The sequence below is a fragment of the Labrus mixtus genome, chromosome 20 (genome assembly GCF_963584025.1).
Source record: "Labrus mixtus chromosome 20, fLabMix1.1, whole genome shotgun sequence".
Taxonomy (NCBI): domain Eukaryota; kingdom Metazoa; phylum Chordata; class Actinopteri; order Labriformes; family Labridae; genus Labrus; species Labrus mixtus.
In genome coordinates, this window is record NC_083631.1 from 22,338,050 (window position 1) to 22,365,886 (window position 27,837).

At 42.5% G+C, this 27,837-nt stretch overlaps 3 protein-coding genes across 3 annotated transcripts; 1 reads left to right on the forward strand and 2 right to left on the reverse strand.

The window, feature by feature from the left end:
* Window positions 1-776: 776 nt before the first annotated feature.
* On the reverse strand, window positions 777-4,972 carry rnf25 (ring finger protein 25). The gene is made up of 10 exons (XM_061026563.1): window positions 4,744-4,972; window positions 4,424-4,495; window positions 3,922-4,018; window positions 2,967-3,034; window positions 2,808-2,877; window positions 2,604-2,675; window positions 2,368-2,514; window positions 2,201-2,290; window positions 1,901-2,038; window positions 777-1,689 (listed from the first exon to the last, which is right to left on the reverse strand). Exons 1-10 carry the CDS (start codon window positions 4,758-4,760, stop codon window positions 1,021-1,023), a joined length of 1,440 nt encoding a protein of 479 aa, XP_060882546.1. The 5' UTR covers window positions 4,761-4,972; the 3' UTR covers window positions 777-1,020.
* Window positions 4,973-6,567: 1,595 nt separating this feature from the next.
* anapc2 (anaphase promoting complex subunit 2) lies at window positions 6,568-12,939 on the forward strand. Its single transcript, XM_061026511.1, has 14 exons — window positions 6,568-6,931; window positions 7,873-8,122; window positions 8,205-8,529; window positions 8,614-8,746; window positions 8,830-9,076; window positions 9,649-9,768; window positions 9,971-10,088; window positions 10,237-10,415; window positions 10,508-10,649; window positions 10,865-10,940; window positions 11,186-11,389; window positions 11,805-11,937; window positions 12,111-12,352; window positions 12,462-12,939. Exons 1-14 carry the CDS (start codon window positions 6,833-6,835, stop codon window positions 12,669-12,671), a joined length of 2,478 nt encoding a protein of 825 aa, XP_060882494.1. The 5' UTR covers window positions 6,568-6,832; the 3' UTR covers window positions 12,672-12,939.
* Window positions 12,940-17,318: 4,379 nt separating this feature from the next.
* On the reverse strand, window positions 17,319-27,530 carry si:dkey-16l2.16 (ras-related protein Rab-35). The gene is made up of 7 exons (XM_061065773.1): window positions 27,371-27,530; window positions 25,018-25,935; window positions 22,606-22,656; window positions 20,834-20,957; window positions 20,618-20,742; window positions 20,228-20,352; window positions 17,319-19,624 (listed from the first exon to the last, which is right to left on the reverse strand). Exons 2-7 carry the CDS (start codon window positions 25,070-25,072, stop codon window positions 19,475-19,477), a joined length of 630 nt encoding a protein of 209 aa, XP_060921756.1. The 5' UTR covers window positions 25,073-25,935; window positions 27,371-27,530; the 3' UTR covers window positions 17,319-19,474.
* Between the last annotated feature and the right edge of the window lie 307 nt (window positions 27,531-27,837).

Genomic DNA, 27,837 nt, shown 5'->3' on the forward strand with positions numbered 1-27,837 from the left:
GTCAGATATAGAAAAGGTTTACCTCTGACCAGCAGATTGACGTGATATTGCCAATGATTTTGGAGACGCACAAAAACACGATCTTGATAATAAATTCACGTTTTTCCACAATTTATTTTTGGATCATTTGCAATTTGTCAATGTTTTAACTGTTACTTTCCGCATACGTAATGCAGTCTCGCTTTAATATGTTAAATATATTTTTAAAAAACTTTGACGTGTTGACTATGACGTTTTTAAAGTTCGCTGAGACACCGAAGCCGGAAAAACTAGTTTCAATTGAGGGAGCTCCGAGCATCCGAAGAGTACCTGAATGCAGCAAAGGTTCGCGTTTCTTCTTCCCAGGATTCGCGTACATTAGTGTTTAACTACAACTCCCAGAGGTCTAACAACCGAAGAAGAGTCATTGGCTTTACCCACTTTCTGTGTATGCGTTGTTTATAAATGTACTTTTAGTTTGATGGTACTTAAAACAAACAATGTGGTTTGAGACTCTGCAATACTAAGATTAATACTGAGGAGGGTAAATAATGAAACTATCTGATTTTATTTAATAGCAACAAGAAATACAGGACTTTAAATGTGCAGGCTCCAAGTCCCCCCCCCCCTCTGGATAGTTTTTTTTTAGAAATTAAATCTCACAATTAGCTTGAAACTTCTGCTGTCTGATAAATATTGAGAAAAAAAAAGTACAACATCTTTCTGTCGGTTGTCGTGTCACAGAGGTATAACAGCCCCCCCACCCTACCCCGACCCTTCAGTAAATACAAACACACTTACAACCAGGTAAGATTTAATTTGCAGTTCTTTCAAGTCATATTTCCCCACAACTATAAGCAACATCCATCTGTATTTGAAATGTGTGTGCATGAGAATGCATAGCAGAGACCAAGATAACAATGATGCACAGGAGGTGAGGACACTACACTGCTCGTCATTTCTGCTGCAGGGCTTTAATCTATGCAAACTGATGATGGAGGCACGCATACACTTGTTCTTTGGCCCTCCTGTTGCCCTTTGTCATAGCACCTCTTCTCTGCCTCTGTCTCTTTCTCTTTCTACCACCTTGTGATGGAGGCCCCTGCCATAACCCCGACGGGGCCCCCCTCCACCTCCTCTGTACTGATTATTGGCTCCTCCCCTGCTTCTTGAAGATCTTCCTTCCCAGTGGTAGTGTGAAGCCCCCGGGGCTCCGGTGTGTGGAGCAGGTCGGTAAGGACCCCTTCTTCTTCCAGGATGACCATGACTACCTCCCGAGTCTGCCGCATCTTTTAGGCATTCAGTTTCCAAGGCTGGCTGATCACCTGGAGACACAAGGGTCTCTTTTGGCTCGTAGACCTCCCTGCCAGTCTCAGACTGACAGAACTCTTTCATCTGCTGGCCATTATTTCCCTGAGGTCTGGCTTTGTTTGGTCCTTCAGTGCCGTCTGAGGAGAGAGAGAGTTTGTCCAGGTGTTCTGTGACAGGGGCAGCTCGCCCGTGTTGTCCTCTGGACCGGCCTCCCCTCCTCTGCCCCCTCAGGTGGTTCGGACGCCTCTGGCCTTGCCCCCATCTGCCGCGCGACAGTCCGGGAGCAAACCTGTCCGCTCTGGCACCAGATTCATTCAAGGGAACATTAGAAGCAGAGGGCAAAGGGGCGCCGGGAGAACCGTCTTCATCCAGGTTTCCATTTTCAGCAGCAGATGGAGCCTGTGGGAGTGACAGTCATCACTGGAAATGTTTTCCCTACAAATAAGGGCTTTTTTTCATTTTGCTGATTTGACAAGTCTAAGAAAAGCTGATTCTAAACTTGGATTTTCTAGAAAGATATAATTTAAAGACTGAGGAAATTTCTGTATTTGAAAACTAACAATAACACACAGGCTGAAATGTAGCTATACGACTTCTGATTCATTCTTACCTCGTTGATGTGGATGAGGAAACGATTGGACTCCACCTCAGGGTCGATGATCCCTCCCTTAGATCTCTGCCTTTCCAGAATCTTCTGGAGCTCACACCACTTCTGTTGAAAACTTGAACCAATCGTTGCTCCGTCCAGCTGAATGAAAAACACACACAGAGCCGATCAACGTTCTGACTTTTCAAAAAAAAAAAATCATAGAAACGGGAGGAATTGTTCCAACAGCTAAAACCATTTCACCTGATTCTAATGAAACTGAAAAGTCAAAGTGAAGTCAAAGTCTGACGCTGTTTTTTTTACCTCTGGCAGCTGAGGTGCAGGAGAGGCCAGAAGCTGATCCACATCGTACGACAGAGGCTCTCTGCACACGGGACACACCACGGTCAGCTCCTGTGAGAAGAGTCAGGGATTAGAGAGCTCTTAGAGAAACATTTCCCACGACCAGAAGCGCGAGGCTGATCTCTCACCTGACAGTCTGATCTGTCTCTGGTCTTGTCCTCCTCCAGCTCCTTCTCCCTCTGCTGGAGCTCGCTCTCCGAGTGGCGGACGTAGCGGCCGAGGCAGTGGCAGTGGAAGTAGTGGTAGCAGCTCGTCTTAGTGAAGGTTTCTCCCTCCTTAGAAATCATACAATCAGAACAGGTACGATGCCGAATCGTTCAGGTGTTCAGATGTAGACTTTGGGATGAACTAAGAAGCAACGTACCTTAAAGTCATAAAGACAGATGACACAGTTCCCATAAGGAATATTGCTCTCAGTCAGGATTTCTTTTGCTTTCTGAAGACAAAACAGAGGAACAGTTATCAGTGTGACTGCTGAGCGTACATTCATTCATCAGATAGTCGTCCTCTCTCTTCATAAATTATTCTACATTTTGTACATGAATCAAAAGAAAACACATATACTGACCTCAATGAGCTGATACAACACTGGAGAACCCAGACAGGACTGAGCCTCCAGCTGAAGACACTTCTGGACACTAAGAGAAAAGAGTAACACGTGATTACAGGAGTTTAAAGTCAGTGATAAAAAGAGAAGGTAGTGAGTGTATTCAGCTCCAAATGTTACCTGCTGAGTTTGTCATCAGAGAGCCCGCGGGGGTTATGAATGGAGATGTCTGGAGAGGAGGAGGGATACTGGACACACAGAACAGAGAAGAGGAAGTCAAACATCACTGCTGTTCATTCTTTTTTCTAATCTAAGGAGGTTGGAGATGAGTCCAAGCTAAATCCAACGATGCACAGATCCTATAGTGAAGTGTTGCATGTGCCTGAAACTACACTGAGCAGCTGTGAAAGGAGGAAACTGAAATGTAGGATCTGATTAGTTTTGAGCAGAAAGCCTCAGATACGATTTAACATGAGTCAAAAGATACAGATAATTAGGGTTAGGGTAACTCTCCTCTCCTCTCTCCTCTCCTCTCCTCTCCTCTCTCCTCTCCTCTCCTCTCCTCCTCTCCTCTCCTCCCCTCCTCTCTCCTCCCCTCCTCTCTCCTCCTCTCCTCTGTTCTCCTCTCCCCTCCTCTCTCCTCCTCTCATCCCCTCCTCTCCTCTCCTCTCTCCTCCCCTCTCCTCTCCTCCCTCCTCCTCTCCTCTCTCCTTTCCTCTCTCCTCTCCTCCCCTCCTCTCCTCTCCTCTCCTCCCCTCCTCTCTCCTCTCCTCCCCTCTCCTCCTCTCTCCTCCTCTCCTCTCTCCTCCTCTCCCCTCTCCTTTCCTCTCTCCTCTCCTCTCCTCCCCTCCTCTCTCTCCTCTCCTCCTCTCATCCCCTCCCCTCCTTTCCTCTCTCCTCTCCTCCCCTCCTTTCCTCTCTCCTCTCCTCTCCTCTCCCCTCCTCTCCTCCCCTCTCCTCTCCTCCTCCCCTCCCCTCCTCTTCTCCTCCTCTCTCCCCTCCTTTCCTCTCTCCTCCTCTTCTTTGTAACTATGGTTTCTTTGTTGACATTAGAGTCTTATTGAACAAACAAAAGTGTCTGCTTGTACTTCTGTCCTCCTCTCTTTGCACAGATTATGATGAAGGAGTGGCCTACCTGCTGATCGAGGGTCAAAGTCAGAGTGAGGCGGACAAACTGGGAGACAGAGTCTTGAGCTGTGGAGGGGTACAGGACGAGGCTCACCTCCCAGCTCCTGGAGGGAAACAAAACACCAGCAGCTTTAAAAAAAAAACTGCTTCTTAAACGAGGAGACACGAGTGAAGAAATCAGTGCTGAGGTGTCATCAGATAATCAACATCAAGCTGAGTCAACACAAACCACGACAAGGAGCACAACAACACGTGTAAACAGAGCTTTAAGATACATGAACACAGATGTCTTTAAACAGTTTCAACATCAACACAGTTAAAGGTTTCTGAAAGGCTGAGTTTGGAGGTTTGGGTTGATGTAATATTTCAGAAACAGAAACTCTAGGGGACTTTTTAAAGAGTATAAACACACAGTTCTCCCCCTCACATCTGGAAAGACCTGTGAAGAGTTATATCAACAAAACTCGTTTAGAAAAGTGATAAAAGTGATAAATGTGATCATAACTCACCCGTCCTCTCTCCTGTCGACCACCAGCTCATCCAGGTAGATGGACTGAAGCACCTCGATTTCAGACAGCACACTGCGAGGCAGAACAAACATGACAGATTATAAAAACCAGCCTCCTGTTTTTAATTCACCACACAAGTTAAGCTAACATTAGCATGCTAGCTCACAGTCAAACATAACAGTGTCGCCAATCCCCGTTAGTTAACTCTGTCACACCTGCTGCATTAGATTTTACTCAAAGTAAGGTGTCTTTAAAAGCCCGTACACCTGACACACTCAGTGTCATGTCACATTTCTGAGACTAGCTGTCAGTAAACTTACTCTGACTCCGCTGCCATGATGATGTTTCTGTGAGCAGCGAGTCGCTACCATATAACCAGGAACCTTTCAAAACAAGAGTGCTGCGGTACGACTTTTCGTTCGCTCGATTCAACTAGCTGATAAAAGCACACCGTATGCTTATCTGTAGTTCTTCTTCTATCGAATCACGCTGTTATATATGTGTTAAAACGCACAGCTACTCTTCTACCCGGTGTGGAGATTTTTATTTTGAAAAGACCATACCGGATGTGTCAGGACGCTTTGACGGTTCTGGAAGGCCCTCCAGTGGCCGTGATGTGTAACTGCACCCCTGTTCTGTATAATAGTATTAAATAGAATTACTTTATTGATCCCAAACTGGGAAATTGCAGGAGCAGGTTGTCCAAACACACAATATTAACAAATCTAAACACAATATAATATTAAATACAAAGTAAATAAGCACTAAAAATATCAAAACTAAGAATGTGAATATATACAACCAGGATTTAACTTAGCATTACTAGTCTTAAATAGGAAGATTAAATATGGAAGATTGAATGTAAATGTGCAAAAACAGAGTTGTAAATGGTTGTAAATTAAATATGAAAGATTAAATGTAAATGTGCAAAAACAGAGTCGTAAATGGACAGTATTGACATAAGTTAAAGTGTATGAGTGTAGACATATTATAAGCAGAAACTATACAATGTAACGGCGAGTAGACAGACAAATGAAATCAATATTAATATGAATACTATTACTACTACTAATAATAATAATAATAATCACAATGCAATTATTTTTATGATTATTATTAAACAACGAGAGGACAAGCGTATCTGTGTAGTATAATCTGTGGCTACTTCCCTGTGTCCATAAAAAAACGTTTGAAATACATTCTGATCCCAAAAACATTACAACTACATATATCAGAAGCGGGTTTTATTTTGTAAGTGTTAACCGGAAATTCTTCTTTCCGAAATGTGTCTAACTTGATGCTGGCATGATCGTAGTTCCCCACTGTGGCCACAAGAGGGCGTTTTAATGATAATTACGGATACAGTATAAAAATAAAACGACTGTGTATGCTAACAGCGGCGGTTAGAATAAAGGCCTCGCTATTTAAATTATTATAAGAATGTTTTGACACTAATACTGTTATAGACTAAATATGTTTAGTGCTTAGTTACTGATATCAATAAATGTAATTCTGATTATTAACACGGTACAAAGGCACAAATTTAAAATGTTGCGATCACTACTGTGACCGCTGGAGGGCGCCAAAGACTCTCAAAGTTACACTAAAGACCATAAAGTGTAAATATTATTTATTAGACTTTCTTATTACTAAAGACTTTTAAGTAACTTTAATTTTATATATATAACTATAATTACATATATATGTATATATTTTAATATATATATTTTTTTTTTCAGTAAATGTTTTTTTTTTCTTAATCCATTGTTTCTTGCTTTTTTTGTGTGAAGATTTTACATCCATAGTTGCACATTTTTATACACTTAAATTAAAGAAATTTAAATGTATTTCTAGCACTAACAGCAAATCAATGAAATCTTATAATACCTGTAAATTGTGTAATGTTTTAATTTAAATTATGTCTATAAAATGTTTAACATAATGCTTTGATTTGATGTGTCCACTGGTATCTTATTTATATTATTATTGTTTATGCTCTGCTTTAGAAAAATATCCTTTAGTATGTATTAATAAAATATCAAGAAATAAAATAAAATAAAACGGAGCCGTAATGAATGATATTACCAGCAGAGGGCAGTATTTTTAAAAAAAAGTGTGTGGCTGGAATCTCAGTGAAAGACGAAGAAGAAGAAGAAGAAAAAGACAGTGAAGAAGAAGTAAACCCCGCGATACACACGCGAGGATAATGTAAAAAATATTTAAAATTCATAGTAGTTCTTCCACATGAAACGTGATAATATAAATCGTTTGATTTTCATAGTTTATTTAAAATTATGTCTTAAAACAATGCCTTCCCGGAAGTAGCCGTTCGCGTGATAATAAGTTCAAATGTTTCACTCAGTCTAAGCTAGTTTCGTTGAGTTCAAAGAAAGTCCAAGAAAAACAAAAATGGATGAAACAGCGATGGAATCTGAATCAGCCGAACATTTGGGATCAGCTCCACAACACGGGATCTCTGCAGCGTGGGATACTGTCACGGCTGCTCTGGTAAGTTGCTTTTATTAGTGGAAAAACGTCCCCAAAGTGCCCCATGTGAAAGCAGGGACTTAGCCCATGTAACTGAATCCCATTCAAATATTTCATGATTTAGTGTTTTCTTCCATTTTGTTGTGGTTCACATCTAAGAGGAGATGTTTTAGGACTAGTTTCTTGGATCTGAGGGTGTTCGGTGTAATTCGGCTTATATCTCTTGCTCTGGTGATTAACACACCAGCCAATCAAAATGTGAGTGATTGAAAAGTAGCTTGTAATTTTGGTGATACAATCTCTTGTAACCTGCATTAACCTTGAGATCACGAGAGGGGGTGATCATGGAGGAGGAGAGGAGAGAGAGAAGAAGAGAGAGGAGAGGAGAGAGGAGGGGAGGAGAGGAGAAGGAGAGAGAGGAGGAGAGAGGAAGGGAGAGGAGAGGAGGAGAGAGGAGAGGAGGGGACAGGAGAGAGGAGAGGAGGGGACAGGAGAAGAGAAGAGAGGAGAGGAGGGGACAGGAGGCGAGAGGAGGGGACAGGAGAAGAGAAGAGAGGAGGGGACAGGAGAGGAGGGGACAGGAGGAGAGAGGAGGGGAGAGGAGAGGAGGAGAGAGGAGAGGAGGGGACAGGAGGAGAGAGGAGGGGACAGGAGAAGAGAAGAGAGGAGGGGAGAGGAGAGGAGGGGACAGGAGGAGAGAGGAGGGGAGGGGAGAGGAGAGGAGGAGAGAGGAGAGGAGGGGACAGAAGGAGAGAGGAGAGGAGAGGGCTCTGATGGCTTGACCCGTGTCCTTAAGAAGCCTGGTGGTCGACTTGCCCACAACGCCTCTGCAGCCAACCTCAAATGGACAGATGTTAAAAAGAGTCATATATCTGAAGTGTCTTCCTTCCGTCTTCTGTTTTAGTAAGGGGTCCTTCCACAGCCCTGGATCATTTATTGTCTCCTCTTGCTGCATATTTCAGGTGTCTCCTGGCTGCTCGGCGACGGAGCAGAGTCTCTCTGACTCGCTGGCCCTGCTGTCCAAACAGGGTCTGGGTCAGCTGCTGGGAAGCTGGCTGCTGGAGACTTTACAGATGCGTCTGTCCTCCTCTGTGGTTCCCGAGTTCTGGTGTGGACTCAAACAGCCCGAGAACGAGCTGGAGGAGAGAGGCAGGGCCTGGGTTCTCCTCACGGCATTTAGGACCCTGTTAGGGCAGCTTGAACCGTTCCTCAGTAAGAAGAGAAAATCACTAAGTTCATGTCAGATTCCTTTGTTTTCTTTGTATTTTCAAGCATCCTCTCATCTTCCCTTCAGGTGGTTTGGAGAGGCTCGGAACGTGGCAGGATGAGGGACTGGGCAGTCTCTGCGGCACGGGGTCCAAGGGCCTCCAGGAGCGGGCCTTCACCATCATCAGGGCTCTCCTCCTCTTCTCCCCTTCTCCGGTCCTTCAGGAGCGAGTGCTGGAGTTTTACAGCCGGACCTTCACCGTCTACATGAACCAGGCGGGCGAGTCTGAGGACGGGGCCGAGGTACCCGACGCCCCTGAAGGTGGAGGCGTCTGCCGGGGCTGCGGGGTCCTGACCCAGGAGTGCTGGTGTCAGGAGGCCCTGGACCAGCTGCATGAGCTCAGCCACATACTGTGAGCAGGATTGTTTTTGTTTAACTTCTTAGTAATATTTTTTGCTGCTTAAGATGCAAACTGTTTTTTCTGTTTTGGTTGTAGTTCCAAACTCCAGCTGCTGGAGTGGGTCAGCTCCGAGGCCGTCACCTCCATCCTCCACAAGCTCATCGAGCAGCGGATGGAGCAGCACTGCAGGGGCGAGTACGAGCGCTCCTTCCTGCTGGAGTTCCAGGAGGTAAAGCGTCCCGTCCGTCTCTCCCTGATTGTAGACTTTAACGCGGACGAGCCTTTCATGATGTGATGTTTTCTTTTGAGCAGTGGCTCGAGCTGGTGTTGGGTTGGCTGAGCAAAGTGTTTGTGAGCGAGGCGGATGGAGACGGTCTGACCTCCACTCCCACCGCTCCCACCACTCCCACCACCGCACCAAGTGTTCCCAGTGCTCCCAGTGTTCAGGCCGGCCAGTCCGGCAGCTCCATCCTGAAGCAGTGGAGGTGCCACATGCACCAGTTCTTCTGCAGGATCTACGTCAACATGAGGATAGAGGAGCTCTTCAGTATCATCAGAGGTGAGAGAGGGAAAACAACACACATTGATTTAATGAACAGCAAAGTGGAATGTTTGAGTTTATGTTTTTATTAATCATAATGAGGATCAGAATTAAGCTTAATGATTATTTGCACAAAACCTCCTTCTGTAGTAGTCGTAATTTATTTCGGTCACAAGAAAAAACAAAAACATTTTGATCGAAAAGGTGTAGGCTGAAGCTTTATCTTATTACACCTACCCTTGTTACAAATCTTATTATTTAAGACACGACTAGTTTGGTTACAAAAAAAAACAAAACATATTAGAACAAAATTTGTTCCAAGAATTTCTTTCAAAACAAATGAAAAAAACAAAACAGAAGTCACACTCTCAAAAAAATAATCAAACCGACCTTTTATATTTGTTAAACACCATTTTTTAAAAACAAATATTTAAATCTGGAAAGTGAACTAAACATTCTTAATGTAATGTAATCTGTGAGGCGCATGTGTGAACAGCCAGGTCAGGAGGATTTCAGGGGCAGTCCTCCTGAAGATTTATAGATAGGAGTTTCTTTAAAAAATGTGTATCCTTTTTTTGTATCTGTTTTAGATTTCCCAGAATCTAAAGCTGCCATCGAAGATCTGAAGTTCTGTCTGGAGAGAACAAACCAGAGACAGCAGCTCCTCACCTCCCTGAAGTCTGCGTTTGAGAGTCGTCTGCTGCACCCGGGTTAGTCAGACACTGGTGTATCGCTCAGTAATAACAGGATTCCTGCTGATCCTTAAATTATCCTTAAAATACAATCATCTCCATTTTAAAGGAGCAGTATGTAACTCTGACACCTAGTGTTTAAAATGAGTACTGCAGTCCAGATTCAACACATTGTAGAGAGCTGTCATTTATTTATCTGTGTGCTTCATCTTCCCTTTAGGAGTTCACACGTCTGACATCCTCACAGTTTACATCTCGGCCATCAAAGCCCTCCGAGAGCTCGACCCGTCCATGGTCATCCTGCAGGTCGCCTGCCAGCCAATCCGCAAGTACCTCAGGTGAGTCAGTCTACGCTCATACGGGTGATTTCAGAAAACATACAGGGGACAAAAAACTTCACAAGAATTTAATCCAGAAGAAAGATAATAACGAGTTAATCACATTTATTACTCTCTGTTTGAGTAAATCCTCTGTGATGTGTTCAAGGACCCGGGAGGACACGGTGAGGCAGATCGTAGCCGGTCTGACCGGAGACGCCGAGGGCTGCACAGATTTGGCGTCGGAGCTGTCCAGAGGAGACCCGGTGACTCTGGAGATGCAGGACAGCGACGAAGAGGGAAACGACCCCGAGGACTGGACTCCGGACCCGACCGACGCCGTCCCTGGTCAGTTAAACGCATCATCGTCATCTGTTTGTAATCAATACGCTGTGTGCCGTTTTGATTTTTAATCAGAGTCCGTTCATCGCGTCTCACAGATAAGATGGGCTCCAAACGCCGCTCGTCCGACATCATCAGCCTGCTGGTCAGTATCTACGGCAGTAAAGGAATCTTTATAGACGAGTACAGAGCCGTGCTGGCTGACCGACTGCTGCACCAACTCAACTACAACACTGCCAGGTACACACACACACACACACACACACACATCAAACACACACACACACACACACACAGAAATGTGAAATGTTTTAGTTCAGGAGTAGATCAATACATTTAAAGGGTCGAGTCAGATTAATGTGACATCCCTGTTTTGTGACATCATAGCTGTAAAAAAAAGAATCGTCCAATCAGAGAGCAGTCTTTAAAAAGTTTTGTCCTTTTGTTGTTTTCAGGGAGATTCGAAACGTGGAGCTGCTGAAGCTGCGGTTTGGAGAGTCTCATATGCATTACTGCGAGGTCATGTTGAAGGTAAACAGCGACTGACGACATGTTTTAATCACCGATTAATTCAATGTGCAGGATGACCCTGAACGCAACCCTGATCTCACTTCTTACTCTTCCTTTTTTTTTGCATGAAGAATTACTTTTCTCTTGTACCTCACCATTATTTTCCTACATGTTGAAAAGGATTATTAGAAATTGTAAAAACTCAACAGTGGACAATTCATAACAATCCTTTGACACACATCCCCCGTCTCCCGTCTGCGATCCAGGACATGGCGGACTCTCGGAGGATCAACAGTAACATCCGGGAGGAGGAGTCGAGGCTGAGCGAGGAGGAGCAGCCGCAGCTCTCCCTGTCGGCCATCATCCTCTCCTCGGAGTTCTGGCCGCCGCTGAAGGAGGACAAGCTGGAGCTCCCGCCGCCCGTCTGCCAGAGCATGGAGGCCTACACACACCGCTACGAGAAACTAAAGGTGGAGCGCGGCCGCATTCTGTTTTTGTGTTTCAGCTCTTCTTTTTTTTTTAGCTCATTCCTTAATTAACGACGAAATTAAAGACGGGAAACTTGCAGATTTTTCTTTTGGCAACCATCACTCCTTATTCAGAGCATTCATGGACAATTTGACAGCCGAGGTTTCAGAGTTAGCCGCTAAACGGCCACACTTTGATCCAAGAAACAACCCGTGTCTCACATTTTTAACTCTTGTAGCTGGTTTGAAACTTTCCACAGTCGGCCTCGTCTCCTCAGGGTTTCCCCATCAGCCGTGAAATCCAAAACATGTGCTGTGACATCACAGACTTTAACTGTTGTGATTGAAGTTTTTTTTGCATGAACAGATGGTGACAGCTGTTTGTCTTGTGTTTTTTTTTTGTTTTGTTTTTTTTAAGGCCATGAGGACGCTGAGCTGGAAGCCTCGCCTGGGCTCGGTCACTCTGGACGTGGAGCTGGAGGACCGCACTCTCACCAACCTCACCGTCTCCCCGATCCACGCCGCCATCATCCTGCACTTCCAGGAAAAAAGTACAACCTTTATTCACAAACTGGTTTCACGTTTGACTTCCTCTGTGTGTCATGGAGATATGAAAAAAAATTAAATTGAGATGTTGGAGATCAACATACATCCAACGCAATATTTACCCTGCACGATGAAGAGCCTAAAGTTTCCTGCATTCTGCCGTCTTGTCATCCCTCAGGTTCTTGGACTCTGGAGGAGCTGAGCGTGAAGCTGGGCGCCCCGAAGGACCTGGTGCACAGGAAGCTGGCTCTGTGGCAGCAGCACGGCGTCCTGCGGGAGGAGACGGGGGGGCGCTACTACGTGGTGGAGACGGGTTCGTCCAAAGAGAAGATCGATCGAGGCGTGATGCTGATCGACAGCGACGAGGAGCGGGACTCGAACACCACCACCCAGTCGGAGCAGAGGGAGGAGAAGCTGCAGGTGCTTAAGTCATGCTAACATGCTAATTCAGTTTGCTTTATCGCCACGGGTGAGATGAAAAAGAAACTAAAACCCATCACCATCTAAAACCCTCTCTTTGCCTCTGCAGTTGTTCTGGGCCTACATCCAGGCCATGCTGACCAACCTGGACACCATGACGCTGGACCGCATCCACTCCATGCTGCGGATGTTCGTCGCCACGGGACCCGTCGTCACGGAGATGGACATCAACGAGCTGGAGGCTTTTCTGCAGAGGAAGGTCAGGGAGCATCAGCTGCTGGCCTCCGCAGGCGTCTACAGACTCCCCAAATCCACCTGACGGGAGGAGGGAACGCAAAGCAAGGAGGCAAGGAGGACAAAAGAGTGTGACGCTGCATTCAAGTGCTGCAGGAAAAATAGGACAATGCACTTCTCCCTCGGCTTTTGGGACAACAGAGAGTGCTCATTTTAATCGATGAGTAAATGAGTTTGTTTTTCAGACAGAATGTGTTCTTTGGATTCATTGGAACTTAGAAGAACTTTAAACGCAGCAGTGTTTTATGAAGACTGATCCTCTGAAAGGTCTTCTAATAAAAGAAGAACTTCCATTAAGTTTGAGATTAATTTGTCGAGAGTGGGAAAATTCAATATGTATGCACGACGAAGGCAACATGCACGCAGAGGAAATATTGTTTCAGTCTCATTCTGCTCTATGGGAAGAAAAAACAAACATGTTTTACAAGTCACAGGTAAGCGTTTGATCTCACCTGAAGTCTGAAAATAAGTTGAACTGTTTTCTGTCTTCTGGCTCCCACAACAAAAACCTTTTCTTTAACTTTTACAACATGATGAGCTGCCGTCACTGATTCTGATGTCAGACAGTGTCGACATGTTTTTAAAGAGCTGCCGTCACTGATTGTTTTCAATCCAGTAGGAAAAATGGGAAGTGGACTCTTTGCATCATTTCCCCTCCCCATGCGAGTAAACGGCTGAAGTCCAAGTAAAGTCACACATCACGGGTCGTCGTGTGATAGTCCTGACCTTTTTGAGTTTTTCAAAGTTGAGTCAAAGTCCTTAGATAAGCTTGAGTCCACACATCAGCAAGAAAGTAGTGATGACAGAAAAACATGTTTAAAGGTCACATATTCTCCTCCTGGTTTCAGAGCTCCTCAAAACATGTGTGTGAAGTTTCTTGTTCTAAATCCACTCTGATCCTGTGTTTGATCATGCCTATAAACCCCTCTATTTCAGCCCTGCTCAGAACAGGCTGTTTCTGTGTCAGAGAAGGGGCGTGGTCAGACACAGCTCATTTGCATTTAAAGCTACAGACACATGGGCTGTGTCAAAGGGCGCGGTCTTCTCGGTCTACGGAGCCACGTCCTCCATAGACCGAGAAGGCTGAACCGAGCGGTCTGGTCTACGAGAGGACTTCCTACTTGCGTCACTAACTGTTCTGTCTCCTAGCAACCCTGACAGCGTTCGTTTTGACGGTTTTTGACGGTTTGACTTCTCATTAATTAACTTTCTTTTCTAACTTAGCTACTTATTAATTTAATTTTAGTGAAATGGAGCCTGTAGAGATTATAACTTTATTTATTTTTGTTCATTCAATTATTATTGATGAGAGAGAGAGAGAGAGAGATGGAGTCATGTATCTCCGGCTGAGAAATCACCATGGTCAGGTAAGTTAACTTCGAGATTGGCTAACCTGTTTGTACTTCAGCCTTAACTTTAATCCAAGTTAGTCGTCAACAACAACAACCGTGGTTTATTTGGACTAATCAATCAATACAACTTTATTTTTATAGCGCTAAATTAAAAAGTGTTATCTTGAAAATTCCTTACTCATATTATATTAAGACCTAATGTTAATCCATAATGAGCGTAGAATTTAGCAACATTTAGCAAAAGTTACAGAGGCAACAAAAATCATAATAATATCATTTACCTCTGACAATTTTGTATTAAAAACCGTAATGTTAGACAAATAACTAGATAGATAGAGACAGCCATTAACTATGTATCCTTCTCTATTTAAGCTTTTCACATTTAATAGCTATCTAGTTATTGTTTATATAATCATTTTTCCTTCTCTGTTTTTACAATAGGCAAACCACCGATACCTGTACTGCAGGTTAAACCTCAGTGTACCTGTGCTGGACACATTTTTTAACCAGCAGGAGGACACGCGGCCTGATTACGCGGGAAAAGTGGAGCATGCGCAGAGCGAGTAGGCCAGTTCGGCTCTGGTTGAGTGCTATATGTAATAATAAATCTCCTCCAAACCGCGTTTTCTAACACAATAAATGGACTCATTCGAACCACATGAAGACGTAGACCTACTGACTCTGCTCTCGTGTCGTGTTGCTCTAATAATTGTCAATAAAGGTTTGTTAATAAAAAAGTTATAAACACGAAGACCTCCGAGTTTTTTTCTTGGACACTTGTACTGTACAACGTTCTCTCACTTCCCAGCATGCTTTGTGGTACTCGATAAACTGAAGATATTGAGCTGTTTAATGCTTTAAAAAGCAGGTGTTGTGTTTGTTAGTATTTGTAATGTGTGATTTACAGTAGAATGGTTTGTTGGCTTGTGTTCATTACTAGACTGTTTTTCCCCCCATGAGTCAGAGGGCTGTTGGTTATATATTTTGTTGAACACTCTGTTGTTACATCATTTCATCTGCATCAGAATGTTTTCGAATGTTCTATGATAAAAACTCAATCTGAGTCTCGAGGAGAGGACTGAGTCAGTGATGATCCACTCGTTAAAGTGAATAACTCTAACGGCTTGAACAGCCTCTCTTTATAACTTCGGTTTCTGACGTCATCAAGCCGCGGGTTAAAATCGAACCTACCTGTGAATCCCATCCCATGGTTACTAAGCAACCAGATCGAAAATATTACAACTACACATTGGAGTTGTGAAATACAATTTTAAAATTATTAATAAAGTAATTAATTAATCGATTAAGGCTGTATTAATTCTGATGATATTATTTAACATTTATTTATTTGTTGTTTTGAATAACGAGACGTGTCTGTGATGAAGGTGAGGTCAGTCTGAGAGCAGATAAATGGAGAACAGCGCCACCTGTTGGCTGCACGACAGTACAACACTATCCCTGTTTTGTATTCAGATCTATATAACCTGACATCATTGACTTCTCTCGCTGCAGTTACAACATGTGTACACTTTTACAAGATTCTGAGGAGTTCTATTAATTACCACAATATTTATGTCTTTGAAGGCAGCATGTGCAAAATATAATATTATATATAATAAACTTTATAAAGCATTTTTTAAAACAGGGTCACACAGTGCTTAACAAATGAAAATTAAATTAAAGAGGAAATAAATGAAGAGTCACAAATGATAGAAATTAACAATAAAAGAATGTGAAACCAGTAAGACCATCAAAGATAAAAGGGAATAAAACAATGACATGTTGACATCAATTAAATATATTAAGTAAACTTTTTCCATCTAAATGTATTATGTAAGATCAAGTCAAAAACATGAAGTAAACCTAACGTTATGTAACAAAATGATTTGAAGTCCATCCAACTAAATAAAAGTTCTTCAGAACTTCACCGTACATAGGCCTACATTTATTATTTTATCCGTCACTGTGACTTTAAATGTACATTTTTACTTCTTGTTGAAGGAGGAACTGCCCTCTTTGAATCATGAGGGTCGTCAGAAAGGCAGCTGAAAAAACACTAGTGGGCTGAAATCACAAGAAAACTGTTGAGTCATTTATAGCGGGGCGCCAGGAGGTCCGCGGGCCCCAGTTTGAGAAGCCCTGGAGTTGGTGAACTTGAGTCTGGTGTCAGGCAGCTGTGAGTCAGCCTGCAGGAACCAGGAAGTGCGTTCGTCCCCGATTTGAACAGCAGGTTTATCCTGCAGTACAGCAGGAACTCCCTTTTTAAAAAAAATTAAATGTAACTACCCAGATTTAAATATATAATATGATAGATAGATTTTAAATAAATGTAAATAGTCTTTACCTCTGTTTTCTTTTAATAAATCAAAGTTTAATTTGATTTCTGCTCGTTGTTTTCATTATAGCTATACTAGTTCATTTTGATAATCTACATAGAGGTTACATTTTGTGTATACTGTGAAGCAGGGTTGTAATAATACTCTTCATACTGATACTAACATTAGGTTTTTAGTCATTTTTCTTAGTTCCATCAGACTAACTGTAGGTATTTTGGTGTAATGAAGCTATGAGGATTGGTTGAAGTGAAAGCGCAGTTGCTTCTTGTATTATTCTACTGATATTCTTACCTTTCTTTCCTGTGAGAAACTACTAGCAGTGGCTCCTTGATACTTATTAATCACTGGGACTGTAGTTTTCTGTGGATTTAGTCACAGCATTTTATTTATAATTTTAAATATTCAAACAGGTCTGGTTATTTTCTGGTCTCTAAGGTAGGTAGCTGGCAGTACAGTAAATAATGTGCAGTCTAAATATCTTCTTGGGGGAGGAAAAGCAGCATGTGTGACAGCGTTGAAGGTCAGATTATTTTCTTGTGATTTAGTTTGAACCTGTAGAGAATTCATACATAGTCCAGGTAAACAAAATAAACAACATTATTTAAATTAACCAAATGTTTTCAATTTATATTAATTTTATGGATTGGTATATTAGATTAGCATAAAAACAACAATAATATAATAATAGAACCAATTGATATCTGAATTCAATTGAAATGATTTTCATTCATTAAAAAGTATATTATATTAAAAAACTAAACGTAGCAAACATAACAATTAAGTAAGAAAATGAACGATTTCTCGGCCACATTCGAAGGAGCCGCTGAATTGGGACAGCACTTGTCGCGCCGTTGTGACGCACTCGGTCTTGAAATGCAGCCCACGAAGGCTGCGGCCGCTGGAATGGGACACAGCTATGAACGGCCTTTGAGGAGAAGCCATTCCTGGTTTGTTAAAAAAAAAAAATGTGATGAAAACAGAAGCTTTTGATTTATTGCTTTATTTGAATTTGGACACTTTTGCTAGGCAACAGAGATCGACATTAAAAAAACAACAACATCTTATTAACATGGACACTTTAGGCTTGTACTGTGTCGAGGTTTCACACAAACTGTAGTCCTGGATTACTGGCCTCGTTCAGACTAAAAAGAAGGCCGTACAGACTGCACTCGTCACACCTGTTAGTGGGTCACAGTTACAGTTCCCCAGTTTCCCTTTGAGTGGTCAAATACTCTGACTGGATTAAGACAAAACAAAGAAATTTTAAAAAACGTCCCTACAGTGGTTCTCTAGTGCAAACTCAAAGAACCATCCCAGTGTTTTTGGACCCTCTGTCTGACCTACCCTCAAATACACTTTGAATCTCTCGGCTGTATTTCAAAGCAGACTCTTGTGTTTTGGATTCATTTTTAAAATCGGCCTCACAGGACAGAAGACGTTTGCATTTTATATCACCTCCAACATTAAAAATCGTCCTGCAGAGACTTCCTCGAGTTCCCTTCCATCACGTCTGCTCTGACCTCTTCTGTCATGTCACTTGTTTGAGGAAAAGAGGCGCAGACGGACGTTTCACTTTTGCACAATTTTCCGTGATGGATTGTCTAAAGGAGGAAGACAAACGGAGACATGGTCCATAAAGATGAAAGATGGGAGACGAGCTGCTGAAAGTAAAAAGAGCAGAGCAGAAGTTGGGCAAAAGGTTTGCTAGCTTCATGGCGTTTGTCTGATTACTTTGCAGATTTCAACTTGGTGATGTCACAAAAAGGACAAGCGGAGGACGCTTAGAATTCATCCTGTGGAAAAGCGTTTCAAAGTAATTTGATTTCAGGGTGTTGACCTTCGTTTTCTTGGTTTGGGAGGTAATAGCGTAGGGCTGTCTTAACCAGTTTATTAAGTGTGTAGACAGAGGTAATTGAAAAAACAATTAGCAGATTAATATTTCATGAAAAGAATCAAAAGTTGCAGTTCTATTAAAAACACTTCAGCTGATGTTAGAGCATCACATCAGGTGAAGTTTGTAAGACACTTTTTTTAAAGTCAAAGAAACTTGAAGAACAGGAAGATGAGCTCTAAAGCTTCAAGGTAACCTGCCTGACATGAGAACTCCTTCCTCTAAAAAGCAGAATATTGAGAGAATCATAACACGTAAACCTGATGTATGTGTGTTGAAAATATAATTCAGGACTCCTTCTCTCTGATCAGCACTGGAGCTGAAGAATCACTTCAGACAAATGTATTGAAGTGCATCCAAACGTTAGTCCTTTGCACCTTAATACATCTGTCTGAAGGACTTCTTCTTTGGATCCTGCCTGAGAGAAGGAGTCCACTGAGTCATATTTTGAACGTCTAAGGTTCTTCTCTGAGAGCACCGACCTCCGTTTGTTGAGTGTATGTATTTTTATGCTTCTGTTCAGATTTTACTCTAATAGTGGCACTTGAGAAAAGGCCATGGATCACTGAAAATATTAGAATCAATCATCTCGGGGGGCGTCGATATCGGGATAGAATTCCCTCTCCTGTGCGAAAGGTTTCTTGTGATCCAGAGTAAATGTTGATATTAAGAATCGGCATCTTGGGAGCGCGGAGATGAGAGAAAAAGGAGACGCTGATCTGGCTCAGGATGTTTTGTGTTCAAGTGGAAAAAATGTTATCCTAATGTTGGCACTGCTTGAAAGGCAAAGGGGGTCACTTAAAAAGTCTGTTGTGATGATGAATGTCAACAGAGATCGTCATGGTGATCAGGGCAGTTAGGCGTCTGTAAAGTACCAACATGCCTCGTCCTCCTTGTCCTCCTCGTCCTCCTCGTCCTCCTCGTCCTCCTCGTCCTCCTCGCTCTGACACTGCAGAGGGCTTCATGTGTGATTTGTAGTAAATGCAGTTTCAAGTTCAAAAACACCAGAATGATCCTTTAACCTCCAGGCCCGCTCCACGAGTCAGTGCAGACTGTTCCTCCAGATTCCCTCGGTTACATTCACTGACCTGTAGCCCGCTGTGACAGTGAGCCGCACAGATTCAAACGTCTGCAGGAGGAAACACTCCTCTCCTTAAGGCAACGTTTCCCCCCCTCCCCCCCCTCTTCACTCGGCGCCTTCTGTGCGAGCGATGAGCGCTGAGTTAGCTTCGGCGTGTCCGTCCGGGTTTCAGCAGCACTTCTTCCCTCTCTTCCTGCGGTCTCGGTCTCTGTGGGCGTTGATGTTCACCGTGTCCTTCTCTCGCTCTCGTTCCCTCTCCGCTCGGTTCTGGCTCTGCTTCTTGGCCCGTAGCACCATGTGGGTGAAGGCCATGAACATCTGAGTCAAACAACAAAGATACTGAGCATTCAGATTGATTGAAACATGTTACACAGCTGCAATATGCTAATGCTAATGCTAGCCATCTTTATTCTGCTCGTATCTTCACACTGCATGTAAATTTACCTGAAATGAGCGTGATCTAGAAACACAGTTAAGCAGTGAGTACAGTATGTTATTCTTCTTTTCTCTAGTCCCTCAATTAAACAACTTTTATACGCGAGGGGAGGAGTCAGCCGGCCGTCCGGGCGATGTAAACAAAGTGAAGATAGGACTCTGAAAACTCTGAAAACATCACAGACAGTGGGACTCGGGTGTTACACCCATTGTAGACAGTCATGACTCACAGAGTTATTTTCAGAGGAGATACTTGATATCTATCGCATATATAAAGCCTTTTAAGAAGTCTTTGAGCTCACCAAAACATTGCATTTAATTTTATTTTAAGGATTCTTAAATGGTTTTTAGAAAGTCTCAAATTTCACTTGAAGAACGTTTAGTGTAACCTGAAAGATGAGCAGACTTTAACACAAACAAAAAAACATCTCTGTGTAAGCAAAAGAGCATCATAAACATTCACATGTCAACACAATGACCTCTGACCTCTTCTACGTTTATGTTCTCTTTGGCGCTGGTCTCGAACACCCGGACCCCCATCGATTCTCCAAAACGCACAGCGTCCTGAGTCTCCACCTGCTTCCTGGCAGGGTCGTCGTTCTTGTTTCCCACTGAGAGAGAACGGACAGCAGCAACTTTGATTTCTTTTCTTTTCAGGACTGTTGAAGCATTTTTTTCAAAATTGTTTTTCAAACCAGTGAACGTACTTATATCGTGTACATTTGCATTGCATGCCCGTACAGGCAGCTTTGAGGGGCGTGGCTAAAGCAACACTTAAAGTATCTATTAGTCATTTAAATCCCATGATTATATTAATTTTTTTAAAGGCCTGAGGGTCTAAAAATAATAGAAATCCTCTTTCCATAGTTGACTCACCTAGGATTTTGCAGACGCTGTCACAGTTCTGAGAGATTTCATTTAACCACCTCTTCACGTTCACAAACGACTCTGGGTTCGTCACGTCGTAAACTATGATCACTCCGTGTGTGTTTCTGTAATACCTGCAGACAGAGAGGAGGACAGAATCAAATCACGCACGCCCTGAAAGAAAGCTGAGAAAGAAAATCAGCTCGGCCGTGTTTCTATCATTACGTTGATGTGATGGTTCTGAACCTCTCCTGCCCCGCCGTGTCCCAGATCTGCAGCTTGACCCGCTCGCCGTCGATGTCCACTGTTCGGATCTTAAAGTCGACGCCGATAGTGGTGATGTAGCTTCCTGCAGGAGACCAGAGAACCACCGAGGATTAGAACTCTGATTTGATTTGTATTTCATCTGCAGATCAGAGGTAATCTTCTTCCTCCTTCATTGTGTCAAAAATAATCTGCAAACTGAAATTTGCTTCAAAAAGGATTCACAGTCACTGTCGATGGGTGCTTGTACGAGGCCCTGTCACTGCTGCAGACGGTTGTGGATTATTTTGAGGTATGCATGTAAAGAATAAAGATTCATGCTGATGCTGCTTTGTGACCAATCACAATTAAACGCTGCACAGCTACGCTCAGTGCGAGCTAAAGTCAGCGTGCAGAATACATTCCTGCCACTTTGTTCAGCACCTGTTCAACAACTTTCTTTTTTTTTTTTTTTTTTTTTTAAAGACACTGCAAACAATTTCGATGGGTGTGAAAAAACATAAGTCACATGACGCGGGGTGTAGCAGCTGCATGTCATTGTTGCCAAATCAATCCCCCTCAGACCCCCCCCCCCCCCTTTACACCCACACAGATGTTTAGACTTATCCTGGACGATGAAGTCAGAGGGTGTTCACATGGACGAAAGCATCTCAGCTGAATTCATATTCAGGATTATCACGTTTCAAGGTATGAAAACTGTGACCTTCAATAACCTCAGACTGATTACTGCATGATATGTTGTTGCTGTTGGTGTCACCATCATATAAGAACAGGTAGTGTAATATACGATCCTTCTTGTGCAGCGATGGATAATAAAAGTCAACACTTGATTATTAAATGAACATGATGTTTTACAGATCAAAGATCAGCTGTGATGAACACTTTCTTAGATTCTTGATTGACACTTTTTTAGATTCATAATTCCTCTGGCTCGATGCTGCATAGGGCGCGCACACTAACCACAAGGCCACAGGCACTCCGACGCCACTTATCGTAAGCTGCACCTGTGCAGGTATTTGGAGACGTTCCAAAACCGAAGTAAGAAGAAGTTTCCATGACACACAGGATTTCACTTTCCTTTCTGAGTAATCGTGCTTAGTATATATTTTTTAAAACTGGGAATTTGGGCTTATTATGAAAATGAGGATATGAAGTTAACAAGAGGAAAAACAGGAGACTAAACTGTGACACTCGTTTCAATGTAAACACACTCACTCTGACATTTTACTTTATGAGGATGTTTATGTATACATGTTGTGTTTCCAGGCTTATTTCCCCATTGGGGCAATAAAAAGAATGTATCTATATCCAGATCACTTTGCAGTAAGTTTAACTGAACCTGACAAACTCTACCTGCACCAACACCATTCTTCACCTACAGCAGACAGAAGGAGGCTAAAAATAACTGAAATGATCTGTGTGGTGAGCAGAGTGTGCAGGATATGAGTTTTGACTGAGAATCAAAAAAATGAAACATGAGATATTTACACAACAGCTCTTGCAGTAAATGATCTGCATGTTGTCAGATTGTCGAGCTCCTGACAGGTAAGAACAGCTCTGCAGGAGATAACATGACATGACCCGACTTGATGAAATGTTTCTACGTCTCACTCAGCTTTAAGGGCGGAGCCTAATGCGTCCCACTCTGTGCTCCACACACTGATTCACCTCCTCTTGGGATGAAGGGTAATCTGAAAGTATGGAGTGACTTTCAGGAAGCCGTGATAACTCACCAGAGAAGGAGTTGTCTGCAAAGCGGAGCAGCAGGCTGCTTTTCCCCACATCTGAGAGAAAAACGGATCAGAGGGGACGAGATTAGAAAACTCACTTTGAGGACATGAATGTGACCAATCAGGAACAGCCAGTTGTGTTTCAGTTTACTATCAGAATGATGTGACCACCCCCGTCCTGAGTGACAGCCTCCTTCATGTCAAAAAACACACACAAGGAGCAAGAAAACAAAGAAAAGCAAGAAATAAAAGGTCTTTTTTTTAAAGTACTGGAAATAAAAACAAGATGACTTATATCGTCTGTGTGTAAAACTAGTTGTAACTTGACAGAATGAATCAGCAGCATGTTGGAAAATACCTCACAAGATTTAACCTGTGATAAAAAGTCACAACAAGAAGTTTATTTGTTGTCTATCTAACGCAATAAAACCCAAGAAGAAGATAAAAAAAACGTAAAAATGCACGACTCTTGAAGCTGAAAAATGGCTGAATGTTTGCAGGTAAAGAAGAAAAACACGTCCAACTCAGAAATATTCAAAGTTGAGTCCCAGAAGTGACGAGCCTGACTTGATGGAAATCAGGAATTAAAGACAAAAAGGGTTAAAGGTTTGTTCAAAGGAGGTGGAACAGAGACAACGCTGAGAGGAACCAGTTCAGAAACTGAAACCTTTTGGTTCAAAAAATGATTCACCACCGAATAATCTGAGAGCTGCAACCTGTGAGACAAGAGGAGGGAAGGGTCCTGAAACCGTCTGTGAAAGAGTCAGTGGTCTGAGTTTTCTCAAGGCTTCACTGCACTGACACTCCTGATGTGCTGTGTGAAGCCCTTTGAATCGCCTTGCTGCTGAAGTGTGTTTTATAAATAAACCTGCTCTGCCTTGATGTAATGAAATCTAATCACTGTACAAATATAACTCTCTGCTGCAGGATGCAGGACGACCTCGAACGTCTCAGGACTCAGGTCTGATCTCGATCTTAGACCTTGTTTTAGATTGCCAGACAGAATCCCTGTTTCTGGTCAAAATCCAGATTGATTTTTTGGAAAAGTCTGGACGGCTGATGTAATGTCGGGTTTGTCTAATTGGATCAGTCTGATTTAGAGGTCGACAGATCAGAGATTCCAATCAGACGTCTACAAACAGTTTGTGTCTCAGAGTGTCGACTGTGGCAGAACAACAAATGACACTACACTGAAAATCCACAGAGATTATCTGAAGATATCTGGGGCCTATATTTTAATTTTCTTCGGGATAAAGATCTGTCACATATTTTGAGTTAGGCTGGTAAAGAGTTGGTAATGTCTGTAATTGTGGTCATTTTTGCAGAAAATGTTCTAGGGCAGAATATTTGTGATTAACAAATCTTCTATGGCAATGTACTCCATCTGGTTATTTTTATTTAATACGGACAGAAATTTTTTTTGCAACATTTTGTAATTAAATTTTTATTTTATTTTGTAATATTATATTTTACTTTTTCCCCCCTTATTTATAAATGTGTATATATGTGCATGTGTATATCTTTTTTTTTTTTTTCCATAGAATTTATTTAATTGGGGGCGCGCTGGTGGCGCAATGGTTAGGGTGCGCGTCCCATGTATGGAGGCTGTCGTCTCAAGCGGGCGGCCCGGGTTCGCATCCCGCCTGTGGCCTCCTTCCCACATGTCGTTCCCCACTCTCTCTCTCTGGTTTCCGACTCTATCCACTGTCCTATCTCTCTCCATAAAGGCACAAAAGCCCAAAAACAAAAATCTTTAAAAAAAAAAAAAGAATTTATTTAATTGTAATCGTGTGTCTTGGAAAAATGTTTAAAACTCAATAAACATTTTGTTAAAAAAATAATAAATCCAGAGAGAAGACAGAACGCCTGTGCATCATAAATCAATCCTGTCATGTCATGGTTAAAGCTCGGGCCCGACCGATGTGTCATATTTGGGGCCGATGTCGATGTGATAACGGGGAGAGAGAAAAAAAAAATCAGATACCGATATGTTTGTCGATATCTTTCTTCAATCTGTAGAGATGGTTTTAGTTAGTGAGTTGATCCCTCAAAAGCAGTTAACAAACACTCATGGGAACGATACTGAACGTAGACACGATGGTCACTCAACTGTAAAGCGATGTCAAATGTCTGTTTTTAATCAATGGAGTCCAGCGGCTGCAAACACTGAGATGTTTTGTCTTCACCATCAAGCTTCTGCGGTTATTTACAGCCAGTTTTGGGGAGCAGGCGGACCGATCTAACGGAGCAATTTCCAAATTTTTAAAGCTAGTAGCGATTTTGAATGATAAAAAAATAGGGAACAAACGTATATCAGTTTACACAAAAAATGATTCTTTGACTCTTTGTCACTTCTGGGACTCCATAAATAACATGATTTGATTTGAGATCTTAAATGAATGAAAAGTTACTAACTGGAGTCTCCGATGATGAGCAGTTTAAAGAGATGATTGTAGTCTTTCCCCGCCATTTGGACGGCTTCTTACTGGATGTCAGAGTGAAATCAGTTTCATAGGAGGAGGGAGGGGGACACTCTGTATGACCCCGCTGTTTTTTTTTTGCTTTTGTTTCCACCTTCCAAATGCTACGAGCTCAGGGTGGCGCACGTCCAACAATCAGGCATTCCCATGCCGAGGAAGAATGGACTTTTCCAGTTTAAAAATCTGCACTTTCCAGTTTTGGCTTTATCCTCCAGATTCAGTGCTAGTGTTGATTTCCTTTTAGTTTCAAAGTGACACGGCAGCAGCGAGCAGAAAATGAAGCGTTTCTGTACAGCTCTGCACTAATGATTCATTCTTGACGGCGGACGGCGATCGCATGCTTCCACCTTAGTTCCAGTTCCACCCAGTGACTCTCATGCAGGGGGATTTCCAAATCGTGAGGACTCATAGATTTCTGCATCGACTTTTTTCAAAATCAGCAGTATGTGTCAGTGTAGTGTTCTCCCTTGTGGATGCGGCCCCACATTGAACGTATGTTTTTCCACACAAGTCATGAGCATTAACACACTGAGAGTCAGTCCCACAGCTGAGGCTCCATGGTCGAGGGATTTTGTGGTCGTTGCTGTGACAGCCAAATGGACGAGTGAGATGACAAACGATCATGAATCCAGTGACTGCTCGGAGCTCCTGCACTGCTCACTCATTAACGCCATCCCTTTTTAAAGAAGAAAAGAAACTGAGCTCCAGTTCAGTCGTGGTTACATCTGCTGAGGTTCCTTTAAACTGATCCCTTATTTCCTCTTCAGTTCCTCTGGTGGGTGTGTGAATTAGAAACCGTTCCCTGTTTCGTTACACGTGGAGGACTCTCGCTTCTTGCTTCTTTAAAAAGGTACTACAGGAAAAAAAAAAAATCAGACGTTAAAGAAAAGCAAACACTGTATTGCCATAAACATTTTTTATTGTTGCATAGTGTGTGCCCCTCCTATAAGTACCTCCCTGCTCCTCAAACAACAGCTGAGTCACTAAATATAACTTCCTCATCCTGCTTTATCCCCCCCCCCCCCCATCCTATAACTTAACAGGGTTAGCTAGGTGGCAACATCAGAAGCTCCCTGACAGCAGACTGTCTTTGCTGTCACTGCTTTTCTCCTGACTCACTGGGTCAAATAGGGAAGTAAAAACAGGAGCTTGGGTTGCTAACAGTATGGGCAATTTTCCATGAAAACAGGAAAGGCTGCCGATGCCTTTCAAAGAAATGAATGTGAGACATCCAGAGCCCTGTGGCAGGACAACTATCTCTTTCGTTTTCACATTTATTTGTGGAACAGCAAAACTACATTATGTATTCTAGAAATTAAAAACTTAATTTCACACAATTCGGCTACGTTTAAGATAAAAAAAACAACTGCTTTAATGCCTGTCAGATTAACAACAGACTTGGGCTTTAACACAGCTGTTAGCATACAACATCATATTGCTTGTTTAAAGATTAATTAAGTGCTTTATTAAATACCTTAGGATGCCGAATTAAAGTATAACACCCACCGTTTGAGAAAACGTCCTCATTCGCATAAAACTAGTTAAAAGTAGGCTACATGCCCAAGGACAAGCACATCTCTTTTTCTTAGATTTTTTTTAACGTGGTTTGGCGCATCATGCGAAATGACGCGAGAGGTCATTGGTGAGGAGACAGAAGGACGAAAACAAGCACCGTCGGTTTTAATCAAAAAAATCAACGTTAACGTTTAAAGAAGGTTAGCAACGACACTAACCGTTGTTGATATAGTTCTAAAGGAGAAGTTAAAACAAGGTTGTTAGGGGGAACTCACCTTGTCCGACACTTTCTAGGTTGACGCGAAACTCCGCTCGAAATTTGTAATGTTTTCGGTAATTCGATATAATGATACTCCAAAAAGGCTTTAATATTAGTTGTGTGTATGTGTGATAACGTTTCAAAGGATGCTCTTCAATTCGGCACACATTTAAGACGTTGTCATTGGACGTTTAGCTTCTATAATCACATTTTAACACCCCGTTGTTGCGATTTCATAAACGCGATGAAACAGCGCTTAAGTAAAACAATAAATTGCTTACTTCTGTAGCCGTCCTGCCGAGTCGATTAAAAACAAGTCATATTAAGGATAATTAGTGTTTTAAATGTTCTTCTTCAAAGCAGCAAATTTGTAGTAAAACCTCCAGATTTTCTAGCTAGACGGGAGTGACGATCCGTGGGCCTGACCCCGGCCTGACTCGGACACCAAGACGTCAGAAAACTTCTCACTGCTTGAAGAAACTTTGAACAAACTCCCCAACAAACACAAACTCACTTTTTATCTTTTCGTTGAACTCAGTGCTCTGTCCGTAGTTCATCCGTACAGATCCGCGGTAGGCGTTGTTGTTTTTTTCTTCTCCCGGAGGAGTGCTCTGAATCTCGGCTCCGGTCGGAATGTCTCCCCGCCGAGTCGGCCACACCTGACTGTCTGCAGCTGATGACCCATTCTCATCATCTGACGCTGCGTTCACGTCATGTGGGAAAAACCTGTACTGTACAACTGAAGCGGGCCAACGCAAGGTTTCTGTTTTTATAAACTGTTTTTTATAAACATGCAAGGGAATACTAAATAAATGGGTACAGATTAGACCCCTTAACAACTAAAATTAAAGATTACTAATTGTAAAAAGGTTTATAGATAGATAGATAGACAGCAGCGTTTACAAAAACAACAACAAAAATATATTTGTGGTGATATGAGAGAGAAGTATGCAAAAAGTGGCCAGAGCAATTGCTGTTCAG